A 13,404-nucleotide genomic window follows, 5' to 3' on the forward strand; every position below is an offset into this window, starting at 1 on the left:
TAAGTATTCCTCTTCTTGCAGTATTTGATAGTAAGGACCATTTCACTATCAGTAGTAACAGTCTTGTTTCTGTTGTCTTGTGTCATGTCTCTTCCACCAGTCCTTTTGTAGCTGGTTTGAACCTCTAGGAAAGTTTCTCTCTAAATTTCTTTCTTTTTTTTTTTTTTTTTTTTTTTAAATAGGATACTGAAAATTGTGCCTAAAAAATTTAAAAAAAAAAAAAAAAAAACCTCTTAATCATAGATAATAAAAGTAACAGTTGCTACCATATCTGCTATTCTTTCCCCAAAACTAATATTTATGTAAATATTCCTTATTGCTTTGTGCAATAAGGGTTCTGATGGACATGGACTGTCATTCTCCAAACTGCATAACTCTATATACAGGTTTTTGGTCCTGTATTAGACAAAGATAATGTGATTTAGAAAATAGGTACTACAACCATTTTACAAGACTCTTAAAGTAGAAAGCCGAACTATACACTGAAAAGAAGCATTTGTAACTATGTGGAAAACAAAATACCCTTTTTTTCCTATATATATTTGCATAGGTATAGTTCTTTTTTGTACATATAACTTCAGCTAAGAAGTACATCATCTTATGTGCTTATGCTGGGTAGCTGTGAATTGTGATATAAAGTACAAAACTAAAAAGAGAACAATTCTTGTTCCCGTCACAAGCGAATATTAATGGGAGAGGGGTTAAAATATCAGATTGGACTGGTTATAGTTTTAATCTACATTTACTTCATTTTGCAATGAACAGCAAATTAATGCAATTTCTGTTCTTACTGAGCAATTATGCTGGAGTCTTGTTAACACTGCATAAACCCAGACTTTTTCATTTTCAGCCTTTCCATGCAGCTGAGCTTTTATTATATTTGGTGTTTATTAGTAGTGGAATTTTTGACTTTTGCTACAATAAATTATTTATATTCAGCAGTTAAAGACGCTTCACCATTCCTTCTGAGACCAGTAATTCTGAAAACTATCACACTCCTTAAAACATTTTACTAACCTTATAAAAAGAAATGTGCATACTACACTTATTCCCGACAATTATTGCTGCCACCTACAGTTCAACATTACTACTTCATTTTATGAGGTCGATTTTATTCTGTAGTCTCTTTTTACCACAAATATTGTAGCTTTCTGACTATCAGTTCTGTTTCTAGTATGAATCACTTTTCTGTGTGTCTTTAAGATCTTCATCTTCTAATAAGACATGAGAAAGCAGGAGACAAGGCAGCCTGAGGAACAGTTCTAAGAAAGCACAAAGATTTGTGCAGTCTGAGATCCCTCGCTGGCTTTACCTCTCATTAATATAATACACATTTTATGTGCATAATCCCATGTAATAAAGAAAAAAATATATATATACCTATTTCTGCATCTTTCTACTTGTGCTATTTTTCTCAAATCTCCTGTTTAAGTAATTTCTGTTACTGCAGTTTTATTTTCTCTAAATAAGACCTGGAGCACTGAGATAACAACATGTCAAATCTGTAGCAAAACTTGCACAGAATGAATTTATTAAGAAAACATGTTATAAGGCATTAAGGCTAGAACATCAAAAACTCAAAAGTTAATCAAACGCTGTAATTCACATTCTATATGCAAATTTCACTTAACTTCCTTGTGGCTTATAAAAATAAAACAGTTTGTCCAGCAGCACTGAAGAAGCTTGTGGGAGAATCAAGAATACAAACCAGTTTTCCCAGGTATTATTTCAGTGCTTTGGATACTAAATATCTTTGTTTCTTTCTTACTGCTGTCTTTTACTTTGTTAATGTGGCAAGGATTTCTATGAGACTGTAATTAAAGACTCTATTTCAGTGCAAATACATATGGGAACAAGTACGGTGCTTGCTCTTAGGAAACCAGCAAATAAAAGATTGGGGCCTGTGAGGTCTGTGCATAGTGTATCTGGCTTCCCAGCATGTGTGAGACGTATGGAACAACTTCGGGTTAAAGAAGTTCTGCCTCTGCGACATTGAATCCAAATGTGAACTTTCTGAAAGCAGAAATTGCTCAGATTCTAACACGAAAAGGGGAAATCAGCTATTTGTCTGGGCTTGGTTTGATTACTGGATGTGGTTGTTTTTTACCCTTACACTGACAGTAATCTTTGCAGTGATAAATATTACTGAATGCATGACAATTTCCCCATGTTATTTACTTTAATATTGCATAAATAGATGAATAGGAGAAAGAAAAAATCTCATGTAATCATTGTGGAAATCGAAGAAAGGCAGATAAAGGTGGATGAGTTTGGGGAGATGAGGAGTCGGGGGCGTCTAGGTAACATGGGAGAGAACAAATTGTGCCAAGAACATAGGACCTGGAAAAAATCTGGTGTCAGTATTTCCCCTATTCATAGAGCTATTTGTTATGTTAAGAAATGTTTTAATCTCCTTGTTGAAAAGAAGGAAAAAGTAATGTTTTTTTTCTCAGATTCCCCTCCCCACATTAACTGACAGAAACCATGCCTGGAATGTTTCAGTCCTGAGACTGGAGCAGTGCAAAATTGGAGTCAGTTAAAATGCAGCAACCATGGGAACAAAATGCCAATCTGAACTAGTCATCGTGGCATAACAGAACAAAAAGAGCACAGATCTATTCACAATTCACCAAGAAAATACCAGCTTTATATGGGCACACAAGTACGAGAACTTGGGTGAAGTAGCGCTGGGAAAACCGACATGGTTTCCCATGAGATTACTTTCTCCCTTTGGAGGAAAAATATCAAGACAAAAATGCAACAAAATAACAAAAACATCAGTCTGTTCAAGGTTGCCTTTGAGAGTTAAATAACAACTACAATGAGAAATTCCGTAGTATGACTATTAGATTTGACAATATAAATTCAGGCCCAGGATCCTGCAGGAATATGCAAAACCCTCCACAAGTTTTCATATGCTTAAAATTAAGTAAATATGTAAATCTGAATGACTGAATCCACAGTAAACAAGGGCTTGTAATGCAAAAGATTGTCTTGAGACAAGCATCTTGATAAAAGTTGTAATCTTAATATTTTGGACTTTTCAAAAGGAATGTGCAGAAAGAATTTTAGTAGGATATTCCTAGGGGGAAAAAAAAAGTAATTAGTTTGCATGAGATTTCTGTAAACTGTAGTAGCTTAGCAGTTTTCTAAAATGTAGAATTCAATAGGATTTTTGACACAAATGCTAGAAAACAATCAAACATTTCTGTTGACTGTAATTTGAACGTAAGGGGGTTTCACCATAGGAAGACATAGCCATAGGTTTATCCGATAGGAATTTATATACCTAGGTTATGTTTAAACGAAGAAAAATATGAAGCTTAACACATTTATGCTTGGATTTAACTGCCACATTTTATTAAATCAGTAATAAGAAATCACTAAGCTGCTTCATGGAAGCCAGCAACCAAAGCAGCAGTAGGGCCATTCAAAACGGTATGAAAACCAAGGAACATGTAATGCTCAAGAAAAGATTTTGGTGCATGTTATTTTGTAGGAGCGCACATGTGCGGGAGAAAAAGAAAGGCACCAAGAGGCACCACTAAATCAGACCCGCACTAAACACAGAAAAGTAAAAATAAAACAAAAAATAGCCAAATAAGCAACATAATGGGACCCCCACAAAAGTTTAGAACTTTCTAGGCAGAGCACGGGCTGAGTTAGAGCGCTTTGCAGTAGCTTAGAACTGTGAGCAACTCCAGTCTTAGTTTTCCGAGACTGTACTTACAGCAAACTGTAAGACCGGTTCTCTTGTGTGCTGAGAAACAGCTCGTTTTACACCCTCGTAAGCTAATGACATGACATTGTCTGATTGAAATAACCCACGGGAGCACGTGTTTTGGCCAGCTGCTTGGGTCAGGGCTGTAATGACTGCTTGGAAGGGCAGAGTCCTCTAAGTCATTGCATCAGTGCGGAATTCAATGCAGGTACTGCAGAAGTGACAGTAACACAAGAAGTTGTAATTTTAATTCCTTGACTGATCCTATGCGGTTTTACACTTAATGTATCTTCTTGTTTGTCAGAGAGTATCCAGAACTACTGAAAATTCCCTGAAAGATGTAACAGCAAGTGAAAACAGGCCTGCAGGCCACAATTCAATAGACTTGTTTGTCCAGGTGAAACTGCAGGACAAAGGATGTTAGGGATGTTAGACTCAGCCTAAGGGTCTGAAGTTAAATGCCTTAGCAGACTCATGCATCACAATATCCAATTTATGTGGCCAGCCACTCCCTGTGATTTGGGACATTTAACTGGGAAAAGGACATAAAATTGGATTCTCAAAGTCTGTCAGATGATGTCTGGAGCACATTTAAGAGATCCAACTAAAAATGCCCAAAAGAAAGGTGTGGGGTGAATTTTTGCTGCAGAAACTGCATCTTTTTTTTTTTAATCCTCAAATGGATAGCTATTCTTCTCAGCACAGAGAGTCTCTAGACTGATGTCTGCATCAGTCACTTGTGCCACTTAATATTTATATCCACAAAAAGTGGATCAGCTCCATGAAGAAAGCTTCAGAAGCCTGTGTGGGAACACATGCAATGCAAGTCATTCTCCCGAGACACAGAGGACCTGCATTAACTCCCTGCTGGGTAGTGCAGCCTGCAAAAATACCCTCCCCAGCTAAACTAAGCACTTTAATCACAGGGTTACGCAGCTTAATGAGACCCACGCTCTCATCAGCCTCATGCTGGATCTCAGCGTGCGGCTGGGCCGGTCTGTCAGCTGGGATGTTCCCACATGTTGGAAGGCGAGGGCCGAATCGGCCTGGGAACCCCAGGGTGTATCAGACCAGAGGCTCTCACAAGCCAGCTATCGTTGGCACCCACCTAGCAGCGGCTGTTGGCACCTAAACCCTGCACACAACTCGCACAACTACGCAAATCTGCCAAACTCCTTTTGATCCCTTTGGCTCCCCTTGGATTTGACCCCCTTGGATCTGATCCCTTTGCCTCTTTCCATCCCAAGTAAATAGCTACACTGGGGGAAACGGCTCCGCGCGGCTCGCAGGCCGCTGCTCGCCCCGTGCCCAGCGGCCCGGTTTCCCCCATTAGGTGAAGCGCTCCCGCGCCGCATCCCCAAGCCGTGAATCACGCAGCTACGCCCGGCCGCGCAAACAGAGGCCTCCGCCCGCTCCTCGGGCTACCGGGGCCGCAGCCACCCGCGCCACCGGCTTGGGGGAAGCCCCATCCCCGCCCGCGGGAGGCGCTCGGCGCGGGCGGGCCCGGGGGGAGCCCGGCGCCTTCTCGGCCCTTCTCGGGCGCGGCCGCCGCCGCTTCTAGGACGTTCCGCGCGGCGCGGGCCGAGCGATGAGGTCACCGCGCCGCTTGCGCAACCCCCTCCCGCCCACTGCGCATGCGCCTCCCCCGCTCCCCCCCTCGGCCCCAGCCGCGCTGACGGTTGGAGGAGCGCGGAGCGCGCGCTCGCGCGGCGTGCAGCGCATGCGCACAACTCCCCGCTCCCCTCCACCGGCATTGGAGGCAACGGCAAACGCGTGCGCGGGCACACCCCGCTCCCCACCCTCGCGGAGCGGGCACCTGGCGCGGGCGGCTCCTATTGGCTGCGGCGCGCTCGGCACCGCCCCCTGGAGGCGTGTCCTCCCCTCGCCCCCCGCCCCTCAGCCCCCCGCGCCGCCCCCTCCCCCGCGCCTGTCAGTGAAGGTTCCCGATGGTTCTGGAAGGAGGCGGCGCCCGCGCTATAAAAGCGGCGCGGGCGGCGGGGAGCGCGCACTAGTGGAGGCGTTGTGGTGAGGTGGGAGCGTGCTCGCCCGTTCACTGAGGAGCCAGTAACAGCCCTATACCCCTTGCCAAGGTGAGCGGAGGCGCCGGCCGCGGCTGGGGCGCGAGGGCGGCTGTGTCGAGCCCCCCTTCCCCGATGGGAGAGCAGCGGCCGCCGCGGGGCTGCGGCGGGGGAGGCGGCGGACCGCGTGGTATGGGACGCGGCCGCTTTTCTCCTGCCCTATTTGGTTGGCCCCAGGCAAAAGGCGCTGAGAGCGCGGGGATCTCGAAGCCTGTGTTAATCTGAAAGGGGAGAAGTAGCGGTTTTTAAGCTGCTTTTTTAATGCTTTTTTTTTTCGTTTGGGGGAGGGGGAAGGGCGGGGGGAACGATAGCCTCGTGAAGAGCGGAGTGGAGGTGGGCTCAGGTCGTGCCTCTGTGCCGGGGCAGGAGTGTCCGTGCGCGGCCGGGCGGCGCTTTGTGCGGCGCCCCGCGCTCGCCTCGCTGCGGCGGCGGGGTGGGGGGGGGGACAATGAATGAGCCCGGCCGAGGCGGCACAAGATGGAGGCAGCGCGCGGGGCGGGCGGATCCTGCGCGGAAAATGGACGGGGAGAAGCGCGGGGCGGCGGGAGGCGAAGGAGAGAGGCGGAAACGCCGGCTCAGCGGCGAGCCCCGCTCGGGGAGGAGCGCGCGCGGCGCGGGCTGCCGCTGTCAGCGAGGGGGCGGGGGGGGGGGGGCAGAGCGAAGGCTCTGGCAGTTTCTAGAAGCTTTCGAGGTGCCGCCGCGCGCCTGCAGGGGGCGCCGCGAGCGGCGAGTCGCCGCAAGGACGCGCTGCCCGGCGCGCGGCCCCCGCGCTGCCCGCCGGCGTGTGACACTGAACGGGAGCGAGAGAATAAGACATCCGCCGTACTTCACTCAAGCTGTAGCGACTAACGTGGATTATTTTTTATTTTTCTTTTTTTTTGTTTTTTTTTTCTCGCTGGGGAGGGTCTCCTAAGCAACAGTTGGTTTGTAGAGCTTGAGTAACCGCGCCTGCGTTGTTTCACCAGGCTGAACTGTGCATATGTTGCAGGGTTGGGCAAGTTCTGCCACGGTGATAGTTGCCTGAGGGAAATTGGAGCTGGATGGGAGGAAAAAGGAATATTCCAAGTGGAGACCTGTAATGAGTTATGGAATTACCCAGCAATTTTCTCTAAAACATCAGGCTTAGCTTTCAGTGAGATTTTTCTTACAAAAATGTACAGAACTTAAACTGTAACCGGGGGGCATAAGCGTATCCGGAATTAACTCACAAATTCTAGGGGGGAGAATGTACTTCTATGTTACCGTGGACAGTGTGAAATAGAATGTGAAACGGGCTCCATAGTTCTGGTGCTTCTTTTTTTTTTAATCTTGGGGTGTTTTCAGAGTTCAGAGAAGTCTAAATTATTAGTGTAGGAAATAAAAACCTCTTATTGCATTGAGTGTTTTATTTGAAGCAATGTAGTTATCTTGATCTCAAGATGATGTTATTGTTGCTTGTAAACTGGTATTATGTCAAATTGTGGCTGGCGTGGGTAGAACTTTAACTTACCTGTCCTTCACAGATGCCAGAAGCTGTGCAGACCCAAGATCAACCAATGGAGGAGGAGGTGGAGACCTTTGCCTTCCAGGCTGAGATTGCTCAGTTGATGTCTCTGATCATCAACACTTTCTACTCCAACAAGGAAATCTTTCTGAGGGAGCTGATCTCCAATTCATCAGATGTAAGTATTTGATCTAGAAGAGCTTGTTCTCCGTGTGGTTACCCAAATGCTTATGAATAGTTAGGGAATACTGATGCCTGACTCTTCTGTTACAGGCGCTGGACAAAATAAGATATGAGAGCTTGACTGACCCAAGCAAGCTGGATTCTGGGAAAGACCTGAAAATCAACCTGATTCCAAACAAGCATGACCGTACCCTGACTATTGTGGATACAGGCATAGGCATGACCAAGGCTGACCTTGTTAATAATCTTGGTACTATTGCTAAGTCTGGTACCAAGGCTTTCATGGAGGCCCTGCAGGCAGGGGCTGATATCTCCATGATTGGTCAGTTTGGTGTTGGCTTCTACTCTGCCTACCTCGTTGCGGAGAAGGTGACAGTGATCACCAAGCACAACGATGATGAGCAGTATGCCTGGGAGTCATCTGCTGGAGGGTCCTTCACTGTCAGGCTTGATAATGGTGAGTGCCACATGTTGCTGCTCAGGTGCCTTTTCTAAGGGTGTCTGCTGTTTAGGTTTCTACTCCAGCAGTTGGAGATCTCAGCATTAGTATGTAGTGGGTAATGGGTAGTACTGCCACAGCAGTAAGTCGTGATGGTTCAGGGTGCACTGGTCAGGCCTTTACATATGGTAAGGGAATAGCTGCTTTAAATGAAGTGTTTTGCAGTGAAGACCAAGGTTTTTTAGCTTGTAAATGAAAATAGTCTTGCAGACTTGCACAATTCTATATTAAAAATCTATAGGTCATATAAAAACACATGCAGAATAATTCAGTGAAAATATTTTTAGGAAGTCTAGCATTTGCTGAGTGTTTTACTACTTAAAATAGGTTTGACTGAAGTATCTGTAAAGCTGTTTCAGTACACCAAAATGTACATTTTCTGCAGTGGTAAAGAAATTGCTGATACAGGAATACTTTCTATGCAAGGAGGGATGTTTTAGAATTTGTCAAAGCCAGGCTGTTTTTGCACAGTTAAAAAGTATATTCTCCATTGTAGGGGAACCCTTGGGCCGTGGAACAAAGGTTATCCTGCACCTTAAAGAAGATCAGACTGAATACCTGGAAGAACGTCGTATCAAAGAGATTGTGAAGAAGCATTCTCAGTTCATTGGCTATCCTATTACACTCTTTGTACGTAATTTACTTGAAATACTAAAGATTGTAGTCAGCTTAAGTGGATTTTTGATATATGGAGAAGTATGCAATTTATATGTAATACAGAAAAGTAGATGCATTTTATTAAAGCCTGTTCAAGGTGTTTTCTGGATTTTTTCATCATACACAATTTTGTTAATTAAAGCTTTATTTATGGAAGATTCAGTAAAAATGTATATTTTTGCAAGCTTGCAGTTACTGAGTGGTTTGAGGAGTGTGATACACGAAGACTTGCATTGAGATGCAGTAAATTCAGCATGGTGAAACGAAATAGCATTAGCTTGATAGATAGTGGAAAAGGGAAATGAAACAAAATACAGTTTTTGTCTCACTTTGGAGTATAAGTAATTGAATCGAGGGGGAAAACTTTACAGCAGGTTCGGTAATTGCCTGCTTTGTTAAACCACTAGAGATAAACCTAAGGCTCCCAGGAAATACAGGTTTCCTAATCAATGGATCATGTTTGTTCACAGGTGGAGAAAGAGCGTGATAAGGAGGTGAGTGATGATGAGGCTGAGGAAAAGGAAGAGGAAAAAGAGGAGAAGGAGGAGAAGTCAGAAGATAAACCAGAGATTGAAGATGTTGGTTCTGATGAAGAAGAAGAAAAGAAGGATGGAGATAAGAAGAAGAAAAAGAAGATCAAGGAGAAGTACATTGATGAGGAAGAGCTCAACAAGACCAAGCCTATTTGGACCAGGAATCCAGATGACATTACCAATGAGGAATATGGAGAGTTTTACAAGAGTCTTACCAATGACTGGGAAGACCACTTGGCAGTGAAGGTAAGTTTTTTTTGTCAGTTCGTCTTCACAGTCAAATCCTATTTGCTGGAGCTGGAAGCTTGCTCAGTGTGCTGCTGAATTTGGGTTCAGTGCCTTGGATACTTTGTGACAAGATGCTCAGTATTTGGAGGGGAACAGTTTCTAGAACACCTGCATTACCTCATGGTTACACTTAATGGTGAAGTTCTTTCTGGCTGCTGCAATTACAGCAGTTTCCTCACGTTGTACAGCTTAGTCTTCATCAAATTATAAGTAAATGTAAGTGCAACTATTAGTTTTGAAAATGCAGATAGCTAAAGGGTGATAGGTAGGTCTTAAAAGCCCTCATAATTAGAGGTGTTAATAAGAATGCAGATCTCTTGTAGAGCCACACTAGAATGCAGGGCGCTAAGAAGTTTTTGGGGTGAACCTGTTTATGTGGCAGCAGCTGAACACAGCTTCCAGGGTCTGGGTCAAGTTCTTGACCAGGATCTTGCCTGTTGCTAGAAAGCTGGTGGGATCCCTTACCCACGTCCCTGGCAGTTGGTTAGTGAACACTTGATTTTTGCATTTGAAGAGATGTTCAAGATCTTGTTAATCTTTACAAATGCAGTAAAATAAACATAAAACAAATGTCTTGTTTTCTACAGCACTTCTCTGTGGAGGGGCAGTTGGAATTCAGAGCGCTCTTGTTTGTCCCACGCCGAGCTCCCTTTGATCTGTTTGAAAACCGGAAGAAGAAGAACAACATCAAGTTGTATGTACGCAGAGTTTTCATCATGGATAACTGCGAGGAGCTCATTCCTGAATACCTCAGTGAGTACTTCTCTCTTTTAAGAGAATGTTTCCCTCTGGTACTAGAGAAGCTACTTAGGCTTTCTCTAGGTTTAAAGGTTTCCCTCATCGGAAGATAGGTGATGCTTAAGTGATGATCTGTTTTCCTTGATCTGTGAAGTTAATTCTCACTGTCTTGTTGCAGATTTCATGAGAGGTGTGGTAGACTCTGAGGATCTGCCTCTGAATATTTCCCGTGAAATGCTGCAGCAAAGCAAGATCCTGAAAGTGATACGGAAGAACTTGGTGAAGAAGTGCTTGGAGCTCTTCACTGAACTCGCTGAAGACAAAGAGAACTACAAAAAGTTCTATGAGCAGTTCTCCAAAAACATCAAGGTTTGTAGTCTCTGCTTGATGAACAGTACTGATAGTAAAAGCTCCCTCTTTTTATATTTGTGTAATTCTGAAGTAGTGGAGTATTGTCTAAAAGGATCACCTGACAATTCACACTTCCCTTATTTGTCTGTCTCTAGCTTGGCATACATGAAGACTCCCAGAACCGTAAGAAGCTCTCAGAATTGCTGAGGTATTACACATCTGCATCTGGTGATGAAATGGTTTCTCTGAAAGATTACTGTACTCGCATGAAGGAGAACCAGAAACATGTCTACTACATTACTGGTGAGTTGAAAACATAGGTAGTATGTGAAAAGTACATGCATAGTTTCATTTAGCATAGGAATACAGAAACTATAGCATTCTTCTAAATTTACAAATGACCTTAAACTCTGGATACAACAATATAATCCTTTAAAAAGTTATTATTTTCACTCTATATGCAACTAAGTTTCACTGCATGTAGCTCACTAGCCAAGACAAGGCAGAAAATGCAAAGTTATTTTCAACTTGGTTACGTATTTCAATCTGTCATCTTAGACTTTTGGGGCTCTTCAGACAGCCTGATGACTAAGAACTGCTCAGTATCCTCATGCTTTTCATGGGTTTTCTGTGAAGCACCAGTGGAGACTGAAATAGGCTCTTCTGGAAAAGAAATGTCACCATTTTGCAGTGTTGGAGGCTTGAACAGAACCCGAATGCCTCCTGTCTTGCAGGTGAAACGAAAGATCAGGTGGCCAACTCCGCTTTTGTGGAGCGTCTCCGCAAACATGGCCTGGAAGTGATCTATATGATTGAGCCTATTGATGAATACTGTGTGCAGCAGCTGAAGGAATTTGAAGGCAAGACCCTGGTTTCTGTAACAAAAGAGGGTTTGGAGCTTCCAGAAGATGAGGAAGAGAAGAAGAAACAGGAGGAGAAAAAAGCCAAGTTTGAGGATCTTTGCAAGATAATGAAAGATATCCTTGAAAAGAAGGTGGAAAAGGTAGTGTAATATTAACAAATACTTTGCTTGTCTGTAGCACACTGTCTGAAAAGGAGATTACTTAACAGAGAAGTTTGTAAACAATCTCTGTAGCCTCCTTTTTTCCCCAAGACCATAGTCATTCTGCAGGATATCTTGCTTTTGTAGACTTACTTTTCAGCTTAGTGAAGCAAGGTGTTCTGTTGAATGCACTGACTTCATATTGACCTTACGAGTAGGTGTCTTTCATGACACAGATGCAACTTTGAGGCATTACTGTTAGATAAGTCAGTGTGGGGCCTTGTTTAAGGTGGAAGTGCTGAAACATTTAATCTTCTACTTTATGTTCACCTGTCTAGGTTGTTGTGTCCAATCGTTTGGTTACTTCTCCCTGCTGTATTGTAACAAGCACATATGGCTGGACTGCCAATATGGAGAGGATCATGAAAGCGCAGGCATTGAGAGATAATTCTACAATGGGGTACATGGCAGCAAAGAAGCACCTCGAGATTAATCCTGATCATTCCATAATTGAAACACTGAGGCAGAAAGCAGAGGCTGATAAGAATGACAAGTCTGTGAAGGATCTTGTCATCTTGCTGTATGAGACAGCACTCCTGTCTTCTGGCTTCAGTTTAGAAGATCCTCAGACACATGCCAACCGCATTTATAGAATGATCAAACTTGGTCTGGGTAAGTAACTCCCCAGTAAGATCTGGCTTAAACGCACTTTGGGGCGTTTAGGGTCTCAGAAATGTCGAGTATGTTGGTAGTACTTTTTAACAAGCTTGTAGAAAAAGAGGGGGATCCTTAGCTATTGAGATAATGAAGTGAAAACCTTGAGTTCTGGGACTGATAGTAATTGTGTGTTTCTTGTACAGGCATTGATGAAGATGACATTGCTGCAGAAGAAGCTAGTCCAGCAGTTACTGAGGAGATGCCACCTCTTGAAGGAGATGATGACACATCACGCATGGAGGAGGTGGATTAGAACCGTTTACAGGAACTCATGAATGTTTCCTTGGCTAATATGAATAAGTTATATTTTGTATATTATGAATGTTACCTGCCAAAAACAAAATCTTTGACACTTTGTCTGCATTCCCTCTTTATATTTATTTTCAAAGATGTTATACCTTTATTTTTGTTACATTGCTTTTTCAGCTATGTGAGATACAAATGCCATTGAGGGAATATTTTTCTTTAACACTGTAAAACCCTAGACAGGCAAGCAAGGAGTAGTTATTTTTGTCTGTATTAGCTGGTTGCAGGTGGCAGGGTTTTTGACTTATTCTTAATTGCCAGAGATTTGGAGGAAGTAACAAAGATGGTATGACATCTGGATGTTCAAGTTCTAATAAACGTTCTACAGCTCTTCAACTCTACACACATCTAACATACAGTACCTAGTAACTAGGTATCTATGAGAGCTGAAACACTTGGGGAAGCTTTAACCCTTTTGCTCCTAACAAGGTCTTGATGTTTAAAGTTGTTTTTTATACTGTATAAGGATTCTGGATTGCACTCTACCATAGAATAGAATCCACTGTAAATCTCTATTGTGACTTATGCAACTTTGCATGTACAGTTCAACCTAGAACTGTAAGAATAAAAGTGTTATGAATGAATCTTGTCACTGAATTGTCCGTTAATGCTGGGAACTAGAACTTAACTCTCCTAAGCAGTGATGGCTGTGCTGGACCTGAAGTGTTTCCTGATGCCTCCTACGTCCGTGATGAGTCCTGTGTGCTCTGCAGTGCCTCTGCTGACTGGAGCAGGAGCACAGTTTTCAAGGAGCTCAAGACCCTTCAAGTGGTTATTGGGTTTAAATTAGATTTAACTTCAACTACGGTCATATTGAGTTAGTTTGAACACTGTTAATGAAACCAGG

The 13,404-nt window shown here is 43.5% G+C and overlaps 1 protein-coding gene across 1 annotated transcript; it reads left to right on the forward strand.

Annotated features, from left to right (window-relative positions):
* The first annotated feature begins 5,655 nt into the window (after positions 1-5,655).
* HSP90AA1 (heat shock protein 90 alpha family class A member 1) lies at positions 5,656-13,117 on the forward strand. Its single transcript, XM_026050409.1, has 11 exons — positions 5,656-5,811; positions 7,302-7,460; positions 7,556-7,922; positions 8,461-8,594; positions 9,092-9,400; positions 10,030-10,195; positions 10,359-10,549; positions 10,687-10,834; positions 11,266-11,534; positions 11,873-12,206; positions 12,395-13,117. Exons 2-11 carry the CDS (start codon positions 7,302-7,304, stop codon positions 12,502-12,504), a joined length of 2,187 nt encoding a protein of 728 aa, XP_025906194.1. The 5' UTR covers positions 5,656-5,811; the 3' UTR covers positions 12,505-13,117.
* Positions 13,118-13,404: the final 287 nt, after the last annotated feature.

Source organism: Nothoprocta perdicaria, unplaced genomic scaffold (genome assembly GCF_003342845.1).
Source record: "Nothoprocta perdicaria isolate Ctin4 unplaced genomic scaffold, notPer1 scaffold_69, whole genome shotgun sequence".
Lineage (NCBI taxonomy): Eukaryota > Metazoa > Chordata > Aves > Tinamiformes > Tinamidae > Nothoprocta > Nothoprocta perdicaria.

What these genes read in the sequence shown, in the direction of transcription:
- HSP90AA1 (XM_026050409.1), top strand. Translation starts at nt 7,302, where the DNA reads ATGCCAGAAGCTGTGCAGACCCAAGATCAACCAATGGAGGAGGAGGTG. An exon ending in GCTATCCTATTACACTCTTT is followed by an intron (nt 8,595 to 9,091) that starts GTACGTAATTTA and finishes GTTTGTTCACAG; the next exon opens with GTGGAGAAAGAGCGTGATAA. An exon ending in AAGACCACTTGGCAGTGAAG is followed by an intron (nt 9,401 to 10,029) that starts GTAAGTTTTTTT and finishes TGTTTTCTACAG; the next exon opens with CACTTCTCTGTGGAGGGGCA.